This window comes from Trichoplax adhaerens, genomic scaffold (genome assembly GCF_000150275.1).
Source record: "Trichoplax adhaerens TRIADscaffold_3 genomic scaffold, whole genome shotgun sequence".
Classification (NCBI taxonomy): domain Eukaryota; kingdom Metazoa; phylum Placozoa; class Uniplacotomia; order Trichoplacea; family Trichoplacidae; genus Trichoplax; species Trichoplax adhaerens.
Window position 1 is genome coordinate 112,897 of NW_002060945.1, and position 22,749 is coordinate 135,645.

Here is a 22,749-nt window from a genome sequence, read left to right on the forward strand (position 1 = left end):
AACTTCAAGCAGTTCTACTGACAAGACATCATTGGCTTTTCTCTACATGTAGCAAGTTAGTTGGGTGAACGATACGATGCTCTCGTATCACCACCACCAACAGTAGTTATAACAATTCAATTTATACAAACGTTACATTTACAGTACAGTTCTTCAAAAATGATTCTACTTTCAAGTATATGGTCAATATAATGCAGTTTACAGAATATTTTATTTTATGCTTAATCAAGAATATGAGTTGAAAAACGAGGTCAAAGAAGAAATTCTTACTTTTACAAACTCTTCAACCCAGTTTTATTGAGAAAATCATTAAATTTATCCAGTGAGTCTTTCAAAGGGCGACAAGATCAATTTACCACGGTTCTTATAATAATAGCAGTGAAGAAAATTCTCTAGCAAACGATGGTAGATGTTAACAATTTATAAAAAAAGGTGTTGAAAATAACGATAACCAAGTTGTTGTCGATGAACGCTGAAGAATATCGTCGTTTAATAGTAATGTCCTTGTTTTTATCCCCCTTTCAAGTCCTTGATCAGCTTTTTAGTATGACTAGAGCCAATTCTACAGTCGAGTAGAGCGCCAATAATTTGGAAAAAATGTCTCAAAGAAAAAAAATTGCTTGGTGCCTTGGTCTGTGGTGCACCACGAAGTCAACGAGTTTTCAACAATGTCTATGCTTTTGACTACATAGGATAGCTCATGCCGCACTGCCTTGTGGGGATGAGAAACTTCCTGAATCATCTGCTGTTTGGTTATTTGGCACAACACTGGTATGGCACCAGACTTGCCAACCACCCCTGTACAGTGTACACTCTACAGTCTCTATACAGTACTGTACTGTAGGGTACACCAGGGAATTTTGCCCACCTTGCTAACGATTTTAGTATGACAGCCATGGGCAAGTTTATTGTTGTGTTGTAACTAGAAGACCAACGTCTTCTTCCCCATAGTAGTCCATCATTGTACAGTACTAATAAAACAATCAATAAAATGCAAAAACATGCACTGTACTCTACGTTAGCATTGCATGACTGCGATCCTGTTTAATGCAGCAACCTCTTATTTGAAGGAATATTGCTTGCAAATTTTATAGGATACTAGATTTACCGGTAAACAAATTGATTTACACTAGGTAGTGGCAGCAGCGACTTCCAAGAGTATTTCTGTTTATAAGTCAATGCAGTACACTGGGAGCTACTCTAACGTATCACTTATACAGGTGATCCGTTTTCTTCGATAGGCTTGAATAGTAAAAACTATAAACTAAACGCTTAAAAATGACCAATCGTCATGAACCTTCCTATACAGATAGGTCTGTTATTATAGTCAAGAGCGATCCGTACATATTAAAACCATGCATTTGCGATCAATGCAGTACACTGGGAGCTACTCTAACTATCACACTTATACAGGTGATCCGTTTTCTTCGATAGGCTTGAATAGTAAAAACTATAAGCTAAACGCTTAAAAATGACCAATCGCCATGAACCTTCCTATACAGATAGGTCTGCTATTATAGTCAAGAGCGATCCGTACATGTTAAAACCATGCATTTGCGATCAATTTGATACAAATTGATGTCAAAATTGGTATATCCAATGTATCCCGATCACGTCGTCAATTGAAAGCGAGTGCGACTGGGTTTTGATCACAGGCCTGGCCTGGGGCCCAGGGGGGGGGGGGGTTGCTTTTTATTAGCTCTGACCGGGGACTTCTAAAATAATTTGGATACGGTACGGTACGATACTGTTGCATATACAGTACTGTACTCTACTACACAGTACTGTACACTGTACAGTACAGTATTACATACCGTGGTGGAGGAGTCCTGGTGATTTGGAGATTGCAGGCAATTGGCTTTTATGGAAGCTGATTGATTTATTTACAAATTCATTTTTTCTCCAGTTTGATCATAGAAAGCTGTTTTAATCAAGATGGTAATATTCTTCACCAACTGTAATAAGACATCGTTGTAATAGTAAGTCTTGGACGATGGTTTTACAAAAGCGTAATAAAAAATTCACGAAATGGATACAGAATTTCCGGGTTAGATGCCGGCAGCAATTAGCCAAGGATATCGCTAGGTAGGGGCTGGATGCGTTATAAATAAATATCGACATCATGAATTACTAGTCGACGACTAGTGGAGTGAAGACGAACAATCAACGTTCACTGTTCTTGTTCAATATTAAATAGCTTTAACGTTACTGCCCTTATGCATTGTTAGCTAACTCGCCAAAAAAAATAACATTGTACTGTACTGTATATACATATATACTGTACACTCTTTGCAGATACATGTTCAAACGAGTGCTTTACTAAATGAAATTACGTAACCTGCTGCAATGGAATGCTATACGAGTATTCCATACTGTACATGTGTCGCGATGAGGATATCAATTCCGACTAAAATGATTTCTATCGATACTGTAATTGCATTTGACTGAATGCCTCCAAACATCTGAAAGCTGCTTTACCGGATCTTGTGATGACAGTAGATCTCGGCCTATCTGGCCAGATACCGAAATACGAGAATGCTACAAAATAGCCCATAGTCGATTATAATATACGTATAACTATTAGTATGCAAAATCATATCGATCATGGTTAAAGTCAGTCCTGCTACATTGTCGATTATGATATACGTATAGCTATTAGTACGCAAAAGTATATCGATCATGGTTAAAGTCAGTCCTGCTACATAGTCGATTGTAATATACGTATAGCTATTTGTAGGCAAAAGCATATCGATCATGGTTAAAGTCAGTCCTGCTACATAATCGATTATAATATATGTATAACTATTAGTACGTAAAATCATATCGATCATGGTTAAAGTCATTCACTGCTACTTAGTACCTAAAAAGTTTATAGAATGGGTAATACACGTATACAGCACTTATACACTTATATTCCGTTGAGTTTATGCTCTTTTGTCCAACGCGTTTGTGAGTATATTGTACAATCGCTGCCATTTTAAAGTAACGATTATATCATTAAAGTCAATAAACTTACAGGAGATATAAATCTTCCGTAAGCAATAAAAATTTTCTCTTAATTCTTGTAGCTTATGGTCATCTAACAACTGCAGCGATGTAATATTTCAGATTGCCGGAAATAGCATACGTGCCCATACTCCAATTCTAAAAGCTAGAACTCCACTATTTTATGATTGCTATGTCAAGGCAGCGACTGATAAAGATTATCCTATACCTATCGATAATATCACTGTTGAGCAATTCAACCATTTTCTTAGGTTTGATTTCAAATAAATTAATGCTTGCTTTTATTGATTCAACCTACGTTGTCGTCTGTTTTTTTGCTTAGTAATGCAATGTTAGAAGGAATGATATTGTGAATGAGATATACGGTAAATTCGAAAGTGTAGCGTCTTGAAGTATTAAATTTTACCTTTTATCTAGCAATATGTCTTTAACGAGAGAGTAATAGCTTAGATTAAACCCGCTATTTAATAACTCAAGCCACCTAATACGGGAATGTGATATTTTATGATTAATGAGTTATGCAATTACTCATACAGACAGGTGTATTTGAATGATGAAGCTTGTGACATTGATCAGCTTGAAGGTGAATGGCTTACAGGTACACTTCAAGGAAAACAGATAAATTATTTAATTAAATTTCCAGCCTTTGTTTTCATCATTTGAGTCGTAAACAACTAAGAGCGATAGATGTAATATAAGGCTTGACCTTATTTTAAAATTTAAAATACGGTACTGTTATGTTTATAGGCAAAGTTTTAACTGACAAGTCAGACCACGAAAACCTCGTATCCAATAACGATAACTGTTCGAATTTGATAATAGACGGTTACAATATAACCGATGCTGCAACTTCTAGGCTTGGCAAAGACTTACTTAACCTATTTCAAGACAATCTTTCCGATGTCACACTGATTATTGATGACGTGGAGCTAAAGTGTCATAAGTAATATTGCGACTACTGTATATTGCAATAATTTCAAGTAACAACGCTGAAGATTGTCAAGAACACTTTCAATTCTTTCTATGTCAGTTGACACAGACCTTGCTATTTGTTGTTGTCTTACCAGATGCATATTATGTGCCCGATCTGAATACTTTAATGCGATGCTATCTGGTAGTTGGACTGAGAGTAATAACAATACTATCGAATTACATAGGTGAGATATATATCTATATAATGCGATTAGGTAAAATATAGATTCAAGCGGACTTGAAGGACAATTATTCGATATTAATAAGTGGTAACGACATTCCCTTATTTCGTTCTACTTATTGCAGGGTTCATCCGTCAGCTATTACAGCTTTGCTGTATTATATATACGGTGGCATCGTTGAATTACCATCAGCCACTGACTTAACGTTAGTCAAGACAGGATACGTTACTAACTGCGGTTTTTAAACTTAATTTAATTAATTCACTATAATGTCAATTAAAAAATGAATCATAACTTGTTACACAAAGTAATGTCGTAGCTTTATAATAAAATTTTCAACAAAGATTATCGCATAAATTTAATATGTAATTATTTACAGTTTCTTAGCTCCTATAGCTGATATGTACAATCTTGATGGCTTGAAAGATGTCGTTTCGTACACGTTTATGAGAGATTGGTGCAAATTTTTCGATAAGGTAGCCTCACTTAATGGTCTACATACGTACGCAAACCTGAATTAGTTTAGTAAATACATTATCAGTAACAGCGAAACTATAATCTGTTTCTAGTATTGGCAAATACATCAATTTTTTTGTCAGTTGTTATATTATGCTATTACTCTTTAGAACATGACATATTGCATTTTTATTTATTTTTTACTTATGATGAAACTTACATTCCTACGTAATGACTAACTTGAGATACGATATCATTAATACAGTACTTCTTAATATTTACATATTCTCCTTATTTTATCTTGAGGTAAATAATGAATTAACCGACAATATTTCTCGATGTTTGGAAATTGCGGATACCTTTGGATTTGAATACCTTCGCGAATCTTGCATGGGGTTGGTATAACCAGCATAACAGTTTTTACATAAGCTATCTGATTTTCGTATCTTACAGATAAATATCTACTGTAGATGGATCATTAAGAATTTTAACCGGGTATGGTGTAGCAAGAGCTTTGCAAAACTGCCAACAGAAATTCAGCAGGATGCCCTAAAACACATGCAAGAATTATTAGTGAGATATTTTTATTCAATAAATTTCGGTCATAGGTTATTACGTGATTGATGTCGATAATTATAATTAATAGATAGTATTAATAGCGGCCATGACTGCTATTAATAAAAGTACTTATTTTATATAATATTTTCAATCTAGGCATTGGATTCTGTCACTGATATCTTAAGAGGTTGTGACTATTTACTAGTTAACATGGCAGATGGAATTAAATGGACCGAAAATATACGCGAGATTACTACAACTTTACAGCAGAGTTGTTTAGATTTTATCTCAGCACGATTCAGGAATCTTATTCACCAACTGAACTTCCTTTCTTTATTTCGGGTACTACATACTTTGTATTATGTTGATTTGATCTACAGTAAACTTTAATCATTCTTTAGGGTATGGGAAAATCTGATAAAATAGTAAAGAATATATTCGATAACTTGGCTATGCAATTGACTCCGGACAACGTCTGCTCGCATTTTAAAGCCATTGAGGAATTAAGGCATCAAACAAAACTTGAGGAATGGGAAGAAATGGTATGTGATGGATGTATGGCGAAGTCCTTCATTCATAGGAGTCTCGTATATTCGTAGGCGTATGCAAATGCTTCCCAGTTATCTTACAATCTTCTATTTGTGAAATTATTTAGGATAGTATTACCCTGATTGAGGATTTTCATGCTAACTTGAAAAGGTTCATTAACAGCAACGCTGGAAGGGTTAGAACAAGTCCTGGCTGGAATAGTTTATCACAAAAGCAACAGGAAGAATTAAAGCAAGGTATACATCTCTATAAAGATTATATTAGGATCACTATCTACCTTTTAGTATCAATTATTGATTAAACTGATTGATTGATTAGGGTTAGTAATTTTTGAAAATGGCGGAAGCAGAACTTCGAAGGTTCGACAATTTTTCTTATCTGATTTTATCTCTGATTATAGTGATACACCTTAAAAATTATAACTGTAAATTAACTAAAATCAAAAATCATAATAGATCGCTATCGGTAAAAATAATTTGGCCGGTAATCGTAGTGGCAATAAAAGTAGCATTCGTTCGAAAAACATCGCAGTTACTCAACAGAATCACAGACTCGGGCAAAGAGGGAACAATTTAAATTTGATGCGTCCTCAACGTGGTACTAATCACTCGAATCAAGGTAGCAGCAGATTACCAGTAACAGCTACTACATCTACAGCTGTAAATTCGATAGCAGGAAGATCAAACAATACCATGTCTCAATCTCGAAGAGTCTCAAATCCTTGTGGGTGGAATAGTCGTTCTACGCGAAGTACCGTCGATGCGAAAAGAGATCATTATTCTTCTAGGACTAAAGCGACAGCTACTGTAACAGTAACATGCGATGCAAGCTGCTTACCGAAACGGAATGCATCCAAATTTAATCCAACCTTACAGACTAGGTCTGGATCGATAAAATTAAAACAAGCATCGTTGGATTCATCTAAATTACAGAACTTAGATGTAGGGCACCTTGATAGTAAATTGAATAAAAATGCTTCTAAATCAGCTAATGGAACTTCAAGAATTCCTATTAGAAACAAGCAAACTATAAATTATATAGGCAACGTTGACAATCAGCGACAGGGACAAGTTTCAAGAATTCCCAGAAATGTAGCACTGTCAAGATTAAGCCCTAGTAAATGTTTGCTATCGCGCTATCCGCTATTCCCATCTGATTCAGTTAAAATTTCTTCAACCATTATAAATCATTCTAATGGTGGTATAAGTGCAAGTACAGTGAAGATGAAAACTTCAAGTAATCCGGAATTAGCGGTTACGACGTATCGACCAAATATGGTGAGCCCTGATTCTATGAATGAGGCAAAAGATCCAATTAATAGTGCTTCTGTATCGACAGCTGTAAAAAACAAGCTAGAAATGAATATCTCGGATGCTGCTATGAAGCTTCAAATAACAAAGAATAGCGAAGAAAGTTCGACGGAGAATAAACAATTTTTTTCTGAAGAGTTAAGTAATAGTTCCATGACGATCCAGCCACCAGTAAAGGCTGCATGCAGTGAAGAAAACTCGTATGAAGATCATACATCATTGGATATTAGTTCTGATTTATGCTTAGAATTAGTTGCGGATTTGAATGTAAGAGACTTTGAGACTCCAGCGCAATCTCTACCGGATGAAATAGAAAAAGAAATAACCACAACTTGCACCCATTCCGATGAAGATGTAGACATAAATGCTATGGAATCGTCGTATGATAGAGCGAGCCAAGAGCTATTGGACGCTTTCTCTGAAGGGAATGAGCAAGATCCTGAAAGTAGAGTATATCAAAATCTCCAGTAGAAAGTGTAGATAACGAAGAAGGGATGGAACTGTTGCGTTGGTCTACATATTCTTTTCGCACTTTTATTTCGAATTTTAAAAGTTATCCCTATATATTCGATAGTCAATGAAGTCACCATTGCAAGTATCAGGGCTTATGGAGTTCGAGTCTGATTTAAGCAAAGAAGTAAAGAATTCTTTTATATAAAACCAGAGTACGGACTAACTAGGTCGATAGTCCAAGTATATTATACGTGTGAATAGTATGAAGATGTACGGAGAAAAACGAAAAAGAGGTCCTAAGAATATGTGACATGGCCATATTGGGAAATAAAGGGATAGTTCATTGGCTATATCTTATATAAGTGAACATTTAAACCTTACTAATAGGAAACTCGAGTGTATAAAGGCTCTATTATGATAAGAATAATGGATAAAGATTAGCATTGCGTATACCGTTTGTGTATTCTTTCTGGCTCTTTTGTAAAATATCTATAGTACAGAAATGCTGTGATAGATATTAATAAACAAATAATGTACTATGCTATTATATAATTGTCTGTATGTATACCCTATTTGTCTAGGTTTGTGATGCCAGTTATACTCGTATAAGTATTGAATTTACTCGCATTATAAATTTTTGTTACTTACGCTTGCGATCTTTAATGGCTCATGCAGTGGGCTAAGTCAAATTTTTATGCTCTGGTTTCGTACGACTGCGAATTTATATAAGGAAGAGACTATCAATTGCAGAATAGATTTATAAATTTATAAATTGTATATCTGATTCATAGTATATCAAAATGTTATAAAAGTTGAGATTATCTTCGTAACAATTGACTGCGGAACTACGATTGTTTTATTTATCACTTGTTTCGTATGCATTATCAAATTTTCAAGCCATTGGTATTGCTATAGGGTTTATCCTATTACGTTTATTCGTGCGGTTCTCAAAGCCAAATGAAGAGTCGCTGCGGTGTTACCTTTAGTAAGGGCCAGCTGCTTATTACGACGCATAAAATATTGTTTAACATACTGTACTACATGTACAATGAGTGTATATCATATAATAGATATCAAGATTTAAATTTTAGTTTTTTGATAATTTAATATTAGAATATAAATTATATTAATATGCTTAGCTACAATTCTATCTTCAGAATTAAAATAGCGATACAGCATGTACTTCATTTATGCTTTCTTCAGTATTTTTATTTTTGTACGTGCATGTGCGACATTGTACGTATTATAAGCATGTAAGACTTTGGTTGTATGCAGTGGTTTACGATCACAGACTCTATACTGTACTTGGACCATATTCGTAGGCTCTTTTGAATGTTTTTGTAGATGTACGTATAGTGGTATTACACATTACTATAGATTTATTGAGCACAGAGTGATGCTGGTGGAGTTAATAGTTATAAGAGACAACAATTTTTGCAATTTTCTGTTCTTATTATTACTGTTGTGGACTAGTGTATCTATCTCCATCTTATAATACATTGCATTATAGTGCTCCACTATTTTCGGCCCTAACCGAAGCAGTCTATATACTGGCACAAGAACATCGTGAATGTAATTAAAAAATCAAGTAGAAAGAGTTTACAGTAAGCGAGAAAGAGAGTAAGGGAACATATATATAACCGACAGTAAAGTAAAAGTTTGAAGCAACCATTGTGCAATAGATGATTTTATATTATTCAAGAAAGATTGACTACAGAATAATAACGTTCTAATATACTGTAATTTTTGTGCAAACATAAGCACAAACACATAGAAATAAGAGGTAAAACACCAAAAATAAATGATCGCACGAAATGGAAATAAATTTCGACATTTACGTAATCGATCTTCGTTTTTAAGAATCTCGCGAGGATCTCTTAATACGGTACTATACAGAACGAGACTACTGACAGACGCAGAACATTGACAATGACGCAGGTTCATAAAGATCAGTCTGTCCGTGTCTGTCCACAAGTGCCCTGATGTAAACATGGAGAGCTATGAGAAATTAGTTAAGATTGGAGAAGGTATTGGCAATTGGGCAAGATAGCGTTTCAACTGAATAAAATTATGTCAATTACTAGTCAATATCCTTAATAACCTAACTAATATGATTCTCGTTCGTTAATTCTTGTATAGGAACATATGGAACTGTCTATAAAGCTGTCAATCATGACACTGGTGAAATTGTCGCGTTAAAAAAAGTTCGTATAGATGATGAAAATGAGGTAAATCAAATGATATGTATACACAATACGCAAAATGTCGACATAAATAACTGATCAAGTATACACAACATCGGCGATGAAGTTTAGAGATTTGTGTATCGATAGAGTTCGGCAAATGATTCGTTACGTATCGCAACCAGTATTTTGTGAAACGATATCATTGTGTTGTTTTGCTGAATCGTCCACAAATTTTACTATGGCTTCTTTAACGTACGAGCCAGACATCATTCGTTTAAATCGTTGATGGAATACACGTATTCACTGCTGTCATATTGATTTTTGTGTCGTTAGGGAATTCCAAGTTTTGCATTACGTGAGATCTGTTTGCTAAAAGAATTAAAACATAAAAACATTGTCATGTGAGTATCATGGAAGTAACCGTGAACAGTAATAATAATAATTATTATTGTACGATAGTAAGGAAATGATATTATCATCATTGCTTTGCATTTTGTAACCTTACTACTTTATGCCATTTACATGTTCAATAGATGAGTTTACAACTAGGTAGTTTTATAATTATAACAATTAATTCATTATGATAGAGTAAAGACTACTGTTTAAAGATATTATTTGCTATGAAAAGTAGCATATTGTTCGAGACGCTGAGTAAACTGTGTTGCGACTGACTGTAAAACTTTCAATTAAACGACTACAGTAACGTCTAGCGTATTCATGTAGAAATTTTAGGTAGTAAAATTTGAGTAAATTATAACTATCGATATCTATTAAGCGAATTTACCTTTATGTAACTCAATTTGACATTCATAATCGCTCCTGCTTAGGCTCTATGACGTTATCCATGGAAATAAAGAATTGATGATAGTATTTGAATACTGCGATCAGGTTAGGATAGCTATGGCTTTATCTTATGAACTTATTACCAGATCATGATTCTATATGTGATTGTGATTCTACAATTCTGTGCAATAATTACAATAAATAGCCCTACTGTATCCTATACGGTATGTCAGTAAGGCAGTAGAGAAGATATTGATTATTATTAATAAGAGGAGCCATGCTCCTATCAATCATTCCTTGGGCTAACCTTTTAGTTTCTTATAAGATCAAATTACATTCATGTTTTTTCTTGTCTATCATAGGACCTTAAGCGATATTGTGATGCTTGCCAGGGCAAGATTGATCCTAGTATAGTACAAGTTAGTACTGTTGATTCGTAAGATTAAATGATAACATTGAATTAAATAAATTGCTTTCCTATCCGTAGTCCTTTACGAATCAGTTATTGCAAGGATTGGCGTATTGTCATAGTCATCATATATTACATCGTGATATCACACCTCAAAACATTTTAGTTACAGGGGTAAGTTGCATATATCAAAAGTCACTCATACTAGCTACTTTGGTAGTAGTTACATAATTTTATTCTTTCGTAATAAAAGTTGTATTGATGTAGAATTTATCCAAATAATCAACCATTATCAGCTCTGTCCCTATTACTAAGCTCAAAAACATGCTATTAATTAGTTACCTAACTAATTCTCGCTAAATAGAATGGAGATATTAAATTGGCAGATTTCGGCCTGGCGAGAAATTTCGGAATTCCTGTCAAGTCGTTTTCGGCTGAGGTAGCATAAAATTGCAACATTGCACATGCTTTATTAATTGATTTTTAATTAGTGATTGATTGGCTACCCTATTAGGTAGTTACATTATGGTACCGATCGCCTGATGTACTACTGGGCGCCACCCTGTATGATACATCCATTGATATTTGGTCTACTGGCTGTATTTTTGCTGGTAGGTTTAGGATAAAATGGATTATGTAGAGTTGTTAAGGAGTATTGTAGAATAGTATAATTCGGTTATATTATCTCTTGATTTAGAACTTTCCAATGGCGGACAGCCGTTGCTCCCTGGTAAAGACGTTGCTGATCAGTTAAAAATTATATTCAAGTAAGAAATAGTCTCATTTGAAATCATGGAATATTACTTCTTGCAATCGATATACTATAAAATGATTTCTATTTTTAAGAATCTTTGGAACCCCAAATGAGCAAATTTGGCCCGGTGTTTCTCAATTAATGAAGGATAAAGTAACATCGTTTTATTGGATAGTTTATTAGTTTTCCATTGTAAACTTGCATTAATTGTTCTTTAAATTTAAACTAGGATTATCCTTCATACAATGCAATGTCCATTTTACATGTAGTGCCAAATCTAAATCAGTTAGGATGCGATCTTTTCCAGGTAGATAGAGAAGACGCTGACGCCACATAGCGTATTTTGTCGCGTAACATTTATGATATCAGCGACTGTAGCATACTACGTCTTGACTACAATTTAATTTGGAAATTAATTAGATATTGTTTATCCTACTTAGCTGATGATGGTTTTAGATCCATCGAAACGTTGCACAGCGGAACAAGCCCTTCAGCACGCTTACTTTAAGGGTGTTTCCGAAGGCTATACATGAGTCCGTTACTGAAGAAAGTCTACTCTCACTTTTCTCTCTTGACTGGGTACCTTCTTCTCAATTATGCACGACCTAAATTTTCCTTCCTTCTTGAGCGAACTGTAATTTACACAGTGAATCATACTTGGCTTACTTCATGAAATATTATTACCTCGCAATTTTGAATTATCTTGAACTGTTTATACTTTCAAAGTAATGAATGGTTACCTATATCTAGCTTACTCTCAATTTTCTAGAATAATAAATTCTGTAGAGTTCGATAGGGTAAATTGTAACTATATATACTGTATATATATAACATAGGTTACTATATACATAGTTGGTAAAAATTACATTTTTATATAAAAAGTATTCTGATTTATATTTTCCTGATCTAAATCGAGTGTACGAATATATATATACAGTAGATACATATATGTATATATAGATAGATATAGATAACATATACAGTATATATATAATGCAGGTATTATGTGCAGGATATTGCATTATCAACGACTATGCGATCACTTTGAGGGTGTAAAGCTGCAAAGTGCTATCTGTATTTAGTAAAGTGATTGTGAACGGATGCAAAATTTAATGTCATTGGAAACAGTGTTGGCCTACATTCAAATTTTGCTTAAAACTAGGCCTTGGTATTGAAAACTACAGTATGTGTGTGTGTACGGTAGGCCGGTAGAACAGTACTATTTCAACTTGCTTTATTTGATTCTTTCTACAAGTAGTTCATTGAACCATCAAAAGTGATGGAACTAAAATGGCATTTTCTGGTTTAGTTTGGCTATTAAAAATCGTGAAAGGTTTCCAACCTCAATCAGCCAATCGTGATCATAAACAAGTGCAGTTGTAGCATAGCTGAAGCATGTGACTGTTATTGCTGAGCCGACCCGCAGTGTGTCACTAGTGACGCAATAATTCAGATACAGACAGATAATACTATCAGCATTTAATTATCAGTAATCACGTTCGCCCAGCGTCGATCGACAGTAATCTCATTCGCACAGCATGATATGCATTCAGTGTGTATATCGGTGAAATTGAATTGAGTATGGCGCAAGTGCTGACATTTGTATTGAGCGAAAAGTCCCGACATAGGTGCCGACCGTAATGAGCAATATTGAGCAAGTCAAATCACTAGCCAAAATGACGTCACGTGCCCACAGACGATGATTTACCATTAGTACTTGTACTGTAGTCCATGGGCATATCAATATCAGGGACTACTCAACGATTTTTCTTTCTCCCCGTTATGATTAACAACACTTACAAAATAAGTTACAGTATTCAGGGAGAAAAAAAAAATCGTTGAGTGATCCCAGTCAATGTACTGTACAGTACAGTACAGTACGTGCATACAGTTCTGTACTGTAATTTTAAAGTGAACCGTCAGGGGCCGTCACTTTTGTCAACACGTAATAATCCAAATTGACGTAATCGTACGTAAAAAGAAAGAGAGTGAAACCCGGAAATGGTCGGTCTTTCAGTACTGTACAGTAAAAAATGTCCTGGCTGGGTATTTTACTGTACCGTGTGTCTGCAACCCTACACTATACTATCTAGGTGGAGTGCCAGGTTGAGTTCGGTACGGTTCCAACGATAGAATGGAGTAGAGTGACACCGAAAAATAATATAATGAGGGCGTCTATTGTTGTACTGTACCGGTCAAGTCTAGCGACTGCACGAACTGTACTGTATTCTGTATACGGTATTTACATACATGCGCGCGTTTATACAGTATATATATATATACAGTATCTCTCTCTCTACACAGTTATTTATCGTTGCTTGCCTTGGTGTTTTGCAACATTCCACTGCATGAATTCAATTTCACTGGCAGTCTTGCTCCCAAAATTGGATCCTTTCCATTCAATCTCCCAGTGGATTCTTACTATTTACAGGTATAGAAGTAGTTTAAAAGAGAGAGAGAAAAAGTAAAACTATTTTTTCTAAGGATGCTTTAATCAATGGATTGATTCTTGTTGATGACTGTATCATTGTTGTCCATGCCATGGAAAAGTTGGAAATCCTATTTTCCATTCCTTATCATCCAATGACAGTAGTCAAGGGGGTTAATCATAGCTTGCCAGCATGGCGATATCGACCATCTTGAAGGCCTATTTGTCCTTCTGTACCAATTTTATGTTGTTTTTCTTGTACCATTTCTTATGCGCGTCTATTTTCTTCTGAAGTTTCAACGTTGGAAACGAGAATTGATCAATATTGTACAGTACGTCCACAACGACCGTAACGATCAAAATATTTTTACAAACATTGAATTATACATCATGGATGGAGCGATTTGACCATCCTTCTACAATATACTGTGTATCAGTCATTGACAGCACAGCGGAAGAAAAGTATGAGATGATAGATTGAAGTCCATTTCACTGACTGAGTCAAGTAGATCGGTGGTGTTGGAATTGTCTCATTTTGGGGCCAATGACTACATACTATATAATTGACTTGAAACTACAATTCTTCTTTATGTACAGTATTCAAGTAACAAGTGCCCATACGTATTCATTAGTACTGTACTGTACTTGCGTCAGTCCATTATCCTATTGATTGGATTAGGCTACCATCAATGATGTTTTGAATTCTAGGTCAACATAGCAAATTTATTTCTCATCAGTCATGCTTAGCAATTCCTAAATGGATTGCACAGGATCGCCTGTAGCGCAACGGATACCGCCTTCCATTGCAAATTATGCTATCCTTGTCATATAGGATTGAAAAAAGACGATACAGTTAGTTCTGTCGTGCGGTACTGAAGCACATGAAAATTGGATGGCAATAACTTTTACCTCGATGCAATAATTGATAGGTCTTTCTTTCATGCTATCACTAAGCCAATTTACTATACAATCGACTTGATCCGACTGTTTGTAGTAGTTGTTAACGTTGTTAACGTGAAATAATTCTATTAACAGATCAATTTACTGCGTTTTTATCCTTCATTCCCAGTTCGACTGTATCACAGACCACTCGGTCAATCGAGACTGTATAGTACTGTACAGTATAAAGGCATCTCTCTTATCAGAAGTTCACCGTTAAAATATCTTGCATCACTGAATTACTTTCCATTAATTAACGGATCAATTTACTGCATTTTTGTCTGTCATTCCCATTTCTACCGTACTCTACAGTGTACACGCCACCATGTCTCTTATCAACACCATAGAAGTACAGTATAAAGTCGCCTTACGATTTTATTACAATCATAGCGGCGACATTAAATGATGTTGTACTGTACTGTGCTGTACAGCATTACTTGCATTGGCCTTTAGGAGTACTATCGATTTTTATCGGGTGATGGACGTTTTACTTTTTAGTACTTTTTAATTAATTAATTAAATCATAGCCTTCATCATGCTTATGATATATTCGCATGGCGATGCACTCCTTCAAAGTTCGCCAAAAATGAAATGGTACTGTTTCGTAGTAAATTGTGTATGATGACAAATATGCTTTATTAGAAAACTACCTATAGTAACATCAGCATTGATATTTCATTTCGTCATTCATGCTGTTGCAAATTTTTTTATTGCTAAAGGTATTAGGAACGATAGCAAAGTCAACATTTACATACCTTTAACCGTACGTTGATACATATTCCAGTCGTATAATTTACTGGATTACAGTGTATCACAATACAGATAGAGCGTACTTGACTCTTGCTCAATAGGCAAAGTTCTAATGTGTATGGGAGAAATATTGCGCCGAAATAGTCTGTATTTTGGCAACTTCAAGATAGATAATTGTAATGAAAATTGACCCTGATGGCTGTTTGATTAATTAAAATAAAATAAATAATGTAACAAATATAAGACAGTAATACGGATGAGCTTTACACCAATCTGCTCTATGGGATCTTATTTTTGAATTTTCCACCTGGCAGTTGTTAAAATAGAGTACGCTTATGTACGTACTGTATATACTGTATATACCGACAAAATACCTATTTATTTCATACACTGGCATACATTTAATGTGGCATACCGTTGACATTACAGTTTAGATTCATGCTTGAGCAGATTGCATGTGTTCCTATCACTAGCAGTAAGTTGCACGATGGCGTTTCACCTGCATACATACGTGCATTAAACTCTCAGTTTTGTTGGGACATTCATCTTGGACAATATCGTGCAACAAGTTTATACCTGAGTGATCTACCTTGACCTTTGAATTGTTTTTTTAGTACGTCTTGCATAGACGGTGATAAATTATAGAAGGATGTCACAAGTAGAAGCCCTATACTTTTTCGTAAACTGACTACGATGATGTAATGGTCAATGGAGTAAATGCTTTATTACTTTTTGACAGTTCATCGCTTTTACCAATCGTTCATGGAAAGTCATTATGACAGTTGTTTATTGACTATTCTACTAGTAAAATCAAAACGTGATTACTGTATTGAACATTTTCTAGTCCATCGGACGGTTCGACTATTGATTAATTTATCCCTTGTGGGATTGATATACTCATTGAACGTCTAGTATCCACGGTCGACTTACAATCGATTCACGGTTGAGGAAGTATTCTATAGCTAAAAGCATATCCAGCTTAATTGTATGCCGAGTATTCTGTTTCAATGCTACTGTACAATAACAAGACCATCTGTTGTGAGGCCTTATCTCATTGACGATGCACCTGTGCTGATTGATAATTTCCAATTATGAGTGTATTATTGATTCTTTTTCATGATGAAACACCGCAAGGAAAATATGACTTGCTCTTCATTTACTGTGTACACTATATGATGGTAAGCTTTGTTTTTGGGGGGATTGAAATTAAATTTCAATTACAGTCCACATTGGTAGCGATCCATTCTCCCTCTAGAGGTTGTCTTTTTATTTAAATAATATTAATGCTCCCTATTAACTATAATATAGCGTAATTGATATGGATGAAAGAGATTCTGCCAGCTTTACTTATTTGTGCAAGGTTAATATTGTTTTTGCGCCTTGTGTAAGGACTTCCAGTTATAAAAGTGTACTGACTGTACAGTACATTGATTGGCTTGGCTAGGTGCAGTGGATTTGAGCTTACTGTATACAGCAGTACTTTATTATTAATTATTTTATAAATGATTATGACTAACGTAAGGAAAGGTCATTTAATGCGCTACGCTACCACTTACTATGTACTCCACATTAGCAAATCTGCCTACCCAAGCCCTATATCGAGTCTTGAAACACAGTGTGACTCCATATAAGTTTTACGTCATACAATGTTAAAATAGCTTTATATAAGCGTATTACGTGGTTGGCCTGCTCACCCGCTGAGAAAAAGTATGAATGACTACCTATAGTTAGGTATCAAGAAAGAAGATTTGTAAAAAAAACTTCACGGTTTCTATTACCTGCAATAGTCTTTCTGTCTTAGAGGAATCGTTTTAGAGGATTGAAAGAAAGATCCATGACCATAATTGAGCGTGTAATGCACTCTACATCAATAATATTATTAATAATTCACACAGCAGTTTTTGCACTGGTATCAATGCTTGAGTAAATTGAGTTGCTGTTAATGAAAAATAATTTAAACGAGCATAATCCATCTAAAGCATATAAACTACTTTTAATGCCAGTGTCTGGAAATTGTTTGCTAGATACAGGCGTAACAACAGTGAAGCGCAAAGAGAAATTATGGTTATAGGAAAATATTGCACGGGCTACTGGAAAAAACATTTTCCCTTAAGAATAAACTTACTTCTATACAGTATATAATTATATAATTAGAGAGGAGAAACATTTTTTTGGGCTGTGTTCCATGTTGCACAATGTTTACTGTACCAACACAGTGACCGAAGTAAAAATAAATAATGGTGATAGACTTCCAAGTACAGGACGGTACCATACTGTAGAAAATCTGAAACAAATCTCGTCAGAACATTACATCATAGTGCAGTGCAGTACACGCGTGTGCTATAGAAAGTGCAACAACTAGTCGGGGTAGTACTTCATGAAGAAAATTGCACTGGATCCTCCTGCCTGACATCCTTCTCTTCATATCTATTCGATTGAGTCACTAGCCAGCTGTTCATTGATGGATACATTACTGTAGATATGATTTAGTAATAATATCCACACCCGATCGGTAATTAAATAAATAAATGTAAACGTATTGCTAAAATTTGCTGTAAACGTCTATAGTTGACTTCAACGATAACACGGACAGCCTTTTATCAATATAAAGCAATCAAATCGATGGTTGACTACCGTACAGGCAGTGTAAGCTTATAAACGTTCTACTGCAACTATCATCTTTAGAATACGATCACTTTGTCTGGGTATTTCATCAGGCCTATATTAGTCATCCTGTTGAACGTATACGAATGTTAGAATACTGTACTGTTTGACTTTTCATTTCCTGTTAACTATGCATTATTGTCCATGATAAACAATTATTTATCTAAGCTTATTAACAATGCAACTGCTATACATGGCGATATTACTATCAATGTATTTCTATTATCGGTCTTCCGAAACCTGTGCAGAAAAGCTCTCGACACTATACGAACTAAACAGTAGCCTTTTACTTCTTTACTAAATACGTCACCTTCAATAATAATAACATGATTAATCAATTTCAATCCTGAGTCAACGTAACATAGAAATAATAGAAAATACAGTATATACTGTGTAAAATTATTTACAGTTTAGAACTTATTACGTATCCTCTATTGCTTATTGTTCACTAGACAGATTTTTAACCATTGGCAACGAAAACTCAACAACCATTAAATCCACTGGTCATTGTCAACGTCTTCTTCTAGCCACCGGACTACACGTACTCTAAAGCAGTATTTTTTCTCAAAACGTTGAAAGAACAAAATTACCTACATTAAAGATTGAATTAAATCCGCTACCTTATTTCACTTCAATACCGGACTAACGAAAAATACATCGTAGTAAAGATGAAGAAACCCTTCGTAGCCAAAGTTAAATGGATCGTCGTATGCATATTGTTATGTTACCTATACCAAGTCGAATCATTACGCGATATTCGCGATTTAGCACCAAGAAATCATACCTGCGATATCGCGGTTATGCAGGCTAAATATATTAGATTTGAAGCTGTACCTTGTGCTGTATGTGGTACAGCTATAGCGCTGGCATTCTTATTGGCCATATTTGGTAAGATTTCTTACATTGATGTAGCATTTTAACCTAGTAAATCGAAGGCTACAAACCCATCTTGAACGATAGATGTTAGAAGTAATTCTTATTTTAAAATCTCTATCAGTTTGTACAGTACGTGTTTAATTAATATTCGCGTAGTAAATTAATCAAAATGTCTCTTACAAGTTGGGCACCACTTAAATTTTATTTTTGTGAACTATTCTAGGTTATCGTTATTATAAAGCAGGAATGTTTCTAATTGCTTTTACGCCTGCTTCCATCGCAGCTTTTGCGATTTCTTTGAGTGTTTCAACATTACGAATTGAATACTGTGCCATGATTGCATTTGGTTCTGGCATTGTCATAGGCTTATTAATTGCGTTCTTACCTCAGCTAGGCCTTTTTGTTAACGGTTTCGTTTTAGGAGCCATTATTGGTGGTTGTGCATTAATAGGAGTCACAGAGGTAACAAAAAGTTTAAAGAAAAGATTACTAATTCAAAACATTACTTACTCTACGATCATAATGAAATAAATAATCGTACTATTTCGGATAACGTCATCAAGACTAATTGATTAGTCAATACCTTATAGTAGTATTATACGTACATTACATACACTTTGCAATGATTGTTTAAATATTTTTTAAACGATTAAAATTGCCTCTTAATTCTAATTTCTTCTTGCGATAGCCATTAACTTATCCCTAACATTCTTCCATTTACTGTATGCGCATATTCAGTTACTACCATCATATTCATTTTGGATTCCAATTGGAACCGTGTCAGTCACTGGTTTAATTGGTGCTGGTCTCAGCCTTAAATGGCAAAAAGTTTGCATGATTTTGGCGTCAGCAGCAGTAGCTGGAGCAGCTGCTACCGCTGGAGCGGATTACTTTGTTGATAACTTTACACTTATCATTAACGCTTGGGAAAGGATTGCCTTTGGAAGGGTCATACCGCTGTGTTGGTATTCGTGGGCAACATTAGGCTTGCTACCTGCATTCCTCATTCTTGGAAGCGTTATTCAACTTCTATGCACTGGGCGCGACTTTGAACATGACATTAGCGGAGGTCGGCTACCATTTTAATAAAAATATTAAATTGTGTCTTGAAATTATCATTGCACTGAAAGCTTAATGTAGTTGTAATACATTTCTGTTCGTGCTTAGACATATACATCATTAATATTATTATTATTTTTGAAGGGCTTTATTTGTGTACAATATTAACATACTCGTATGTATTCTTTAACTTTTTTTACAGTTCATGTCAGGATTAATAGAAAAAGCTCAACATATAAACCTAAAAAATATCAACATACTCCAAAAGAACCAAAACTTAGGTCGTCCAATAATAATCATCATCATAATGGACATCATCACTCTAATAATGCGCATCGCTCTTCCAATAATGGGAATCGCTCTTCTCATAACGGAAATCGTTCCTCCAACCATGAGCATCGCTCATCGCGTGACGATAACCGTAATAATCGCCATTCTGGTCATCAGAAACGACATCATCGTAGCAATGGGCACGCGCGTGCTGAAGGAGAAGTACATGTCAAGGAGAGCGTTGTTAGTATTTATCCTCGCAGTAATGTAGCAAGTAGCAAATTTTCTTACATAATATTGTTTTTGATCAATTAGTGTACCTTTGCAGTATACGGTACTGTACAGTACAGTACATACGTACTAATTTGTATAATTAATAATCAAAAACTTATCTATACTCCTAATTATCTTTTTACAGATAAATCCTGTTTATGAAGATACAGCTGCTATAAATACAGCAGTTATGAATATGACATATTTCAAACATCCCCAAGAATTACCCATTAAAAAAGCCAAGCGGCAGCAATAGAAATTTATATTGTACAAAATCCTATTGTCCGCCGATGGCTTTTCGTTTTGGCTCCATTGCGTCATGTTTTGAATAATAGGGTTTTTGTACTATAGTACGAAGCCAATATTAATAGCAAATATTGTTTATCTTATCATACATGAATCAATCATGTAGAAACGTATTAGTACCAACTCGCTTTTTAACTTGGCCAATAAAACTCAAGTATACGTCTATACGTAGTATATTACTGTAGTTAGTAAAATACTAGATATAGCGATCTTAATATAAAATAAACCATTAGCAGATCATAAAAAATAATAATCGATATCCAATACTATCCTGGATGCATAACTAAATTTGGTTGCTGCTGCTGTAACATGCACTTATACACCAAGGTCTAATAATTAATAAGTATGTTCCATAGCTTGTAAAAAACTAGTACAAGTATAAGATACTACTATTGATTACTTGCTTTTATCAATGTTGTATTCGTACAACTCGTCAGCACCTTGCTTGTATAATGTATACCGGATGTTGTATCTTGGTTGGCAATGTAAAGACTGATTCTCCACGATGAGTCTAAAACTCATTTTGGCACCTTGAATTCAAATTATGATGATTTAATTTTATTTTTAATCATTAAATATTAATAGAACTACCTTTTTGAGCATTGGTGACTACATATGAACATTAGAAGTTGGACTTTTTTCTGATATCTATATGTTATTCTGTATCTATAGCGCTGTCTGTTATAAAACAGTTAAATTTCTTCTATGAGTGTAATGAATATAAACCAATATATCTATATATCGAACAATGTCATGCATCTTTAAATTTCTACTCTCATTAAGAATATTTCTATACGACTTTTTAAAATACGTACAATGCCATATCCTTGATTAAAATCAAGCAAAATAAAGCTAATGCTATTACTGAATAGAAATCCTTTACGTTGAAGTTTGTGTCTTCCGTCTCTCATCTACAAGATATGTTAATCACAATGCGATATTACTGCTCAACTGCTCCTATAGAAACAGTTGTCTGTGTATCTAGACTTTTACGTGCATGACTGTCATATCCAAAAGATAGAATTCACGTACGCTGCTACTATAAATAGATATATATGTGTATTGTAAATGTTACTGACAGGGGCAACTAGAAGATTCGTAACTATACGACTATGCAAGCGAGCGACAGGTATAAAAGTCAACAAAATGTTTACATCATCGTGCACAACAATACGGACAAAATAGAGGCAGCGAGCTATAAAGATCGAATATTTAATACTATGTAAGGTATAGAATACGCCACTGCGAAGTAAGCAAGCAAGTGACGAAAATTTGTGTTATATAAATTTTAAATTAACTTTAACTTTAAACTTGTAAAACAGCATCACTTCGGGAATAACGAGATGAATACTACTTTGGTTTTTATACTCTACGTTACCCATCGTTGATAAAGTGTTATACCGTTTAACCAACTGGCTATTTCTGTAGATTAGAGTATGTGATAGTGTGCCTGTATCCGGCACTAGAGCTCGGAACTATAGAATCAACATATTATCTAAACTTGTGGCCTCATAAATTCACTTCTTTCACTAATTATCGCCAATTCATAAATATGCAATCCATCGG

At 34.7% G+C, this 22,749-nt stretch overlaps 3 protein-coding genes across 3 annotated transcripts; all 3 read left to right on the forward strand.

The window, feature by feature from the left end:
* Positions 1 to 1,471: 1,471 nt before the first annotated feature.
* On the forward strand, positions 1,472 to 7,504 carry TRIADDRAFT_54008 (uncharacterized protein; the record flags this gene model as incomplete). Its single annotated transcript, XM_002110189.1, has 14 exons — positions 1,472 to 1,506; positions 3,069 to 3,257; positions 3,543 to 3,604; positions 3,754 to 3,949; positions 4,074 to 4,163; positions 4,285 to 4,365; positions 4,540 to 4,636; positions 4,923 to 5,011; positions 5,087 to 5,189; positions 5,331 to 5,516; positions 5,576 to 5,716; positions 5,830 to 5,959; positions 6,042 to 6,082; positions 6,179 to 7,504. 14 exons carry the CDS (start codon positions 1,472 to 1,474, stop codon positions 7,502 to 7,504), a joined length of 2,766 nt encoding a protein of 921 aa, XP_002110225.1.
* A 1,972-nt stretch (positions 7,505 to 9,476) lies between these two features.
* Positions 9,477 to 12,151, forward strand: TRIADDRAFT_49937 (uncharacterized protein; the record flags this gene model as incomplete). The annotated part of the gene is made up of 12 exons (XM_002110190.1): positions 9,477 to 9,513; positions 9,626 to 9,714; positions 10,006 to 10,073; positions 10,500 to 10,560; positions 10,818 to 10,874; positions 10,943 to 11,038; positions 11,229 to 11,303; positions 11,379 to 11,475; positions 11,562 to 11,631; positions 11,711 to 11,771; positions 11,848 to 11,925; positions 12,059 to 12,151. 12 exons carry the CDS (start codon positions 9,477 to 9,479, stop codon positions 12,149 to 12,151), a joined length of 882 nt encoding a protein of 293 aa, XP_002110226.1.
* Positions 12,152 to 19,067: 6,916 nt separating this feature from the next.
* Positions 19,068 to 22,053, forward strand: TRIADDRAFT_63705 (expressed hypothetical protein; the record flags this gene model as incomplete). Its single annotated transcript, XM_002110191.1, has 5 exons — positions 19,068 to 19,287; positions 19,499 to 19,737; positions 20,014 to 20,344; positions 20,537 to 20,847; positions 21,023 to 22,053. The coding sequence occupies 5 exons, from the start codon at positions 19,068 to 19,070 to the stop codon at positions 21,131 to 21,133; spliced, it is 1,212 nt and encodes a 403-aa protein (XP_002110227.1). The 3' UTR covers positions 21,134 to 22,053.
* Positions 22,054 to 22,749: the final 696 nt, after the last annotated feature.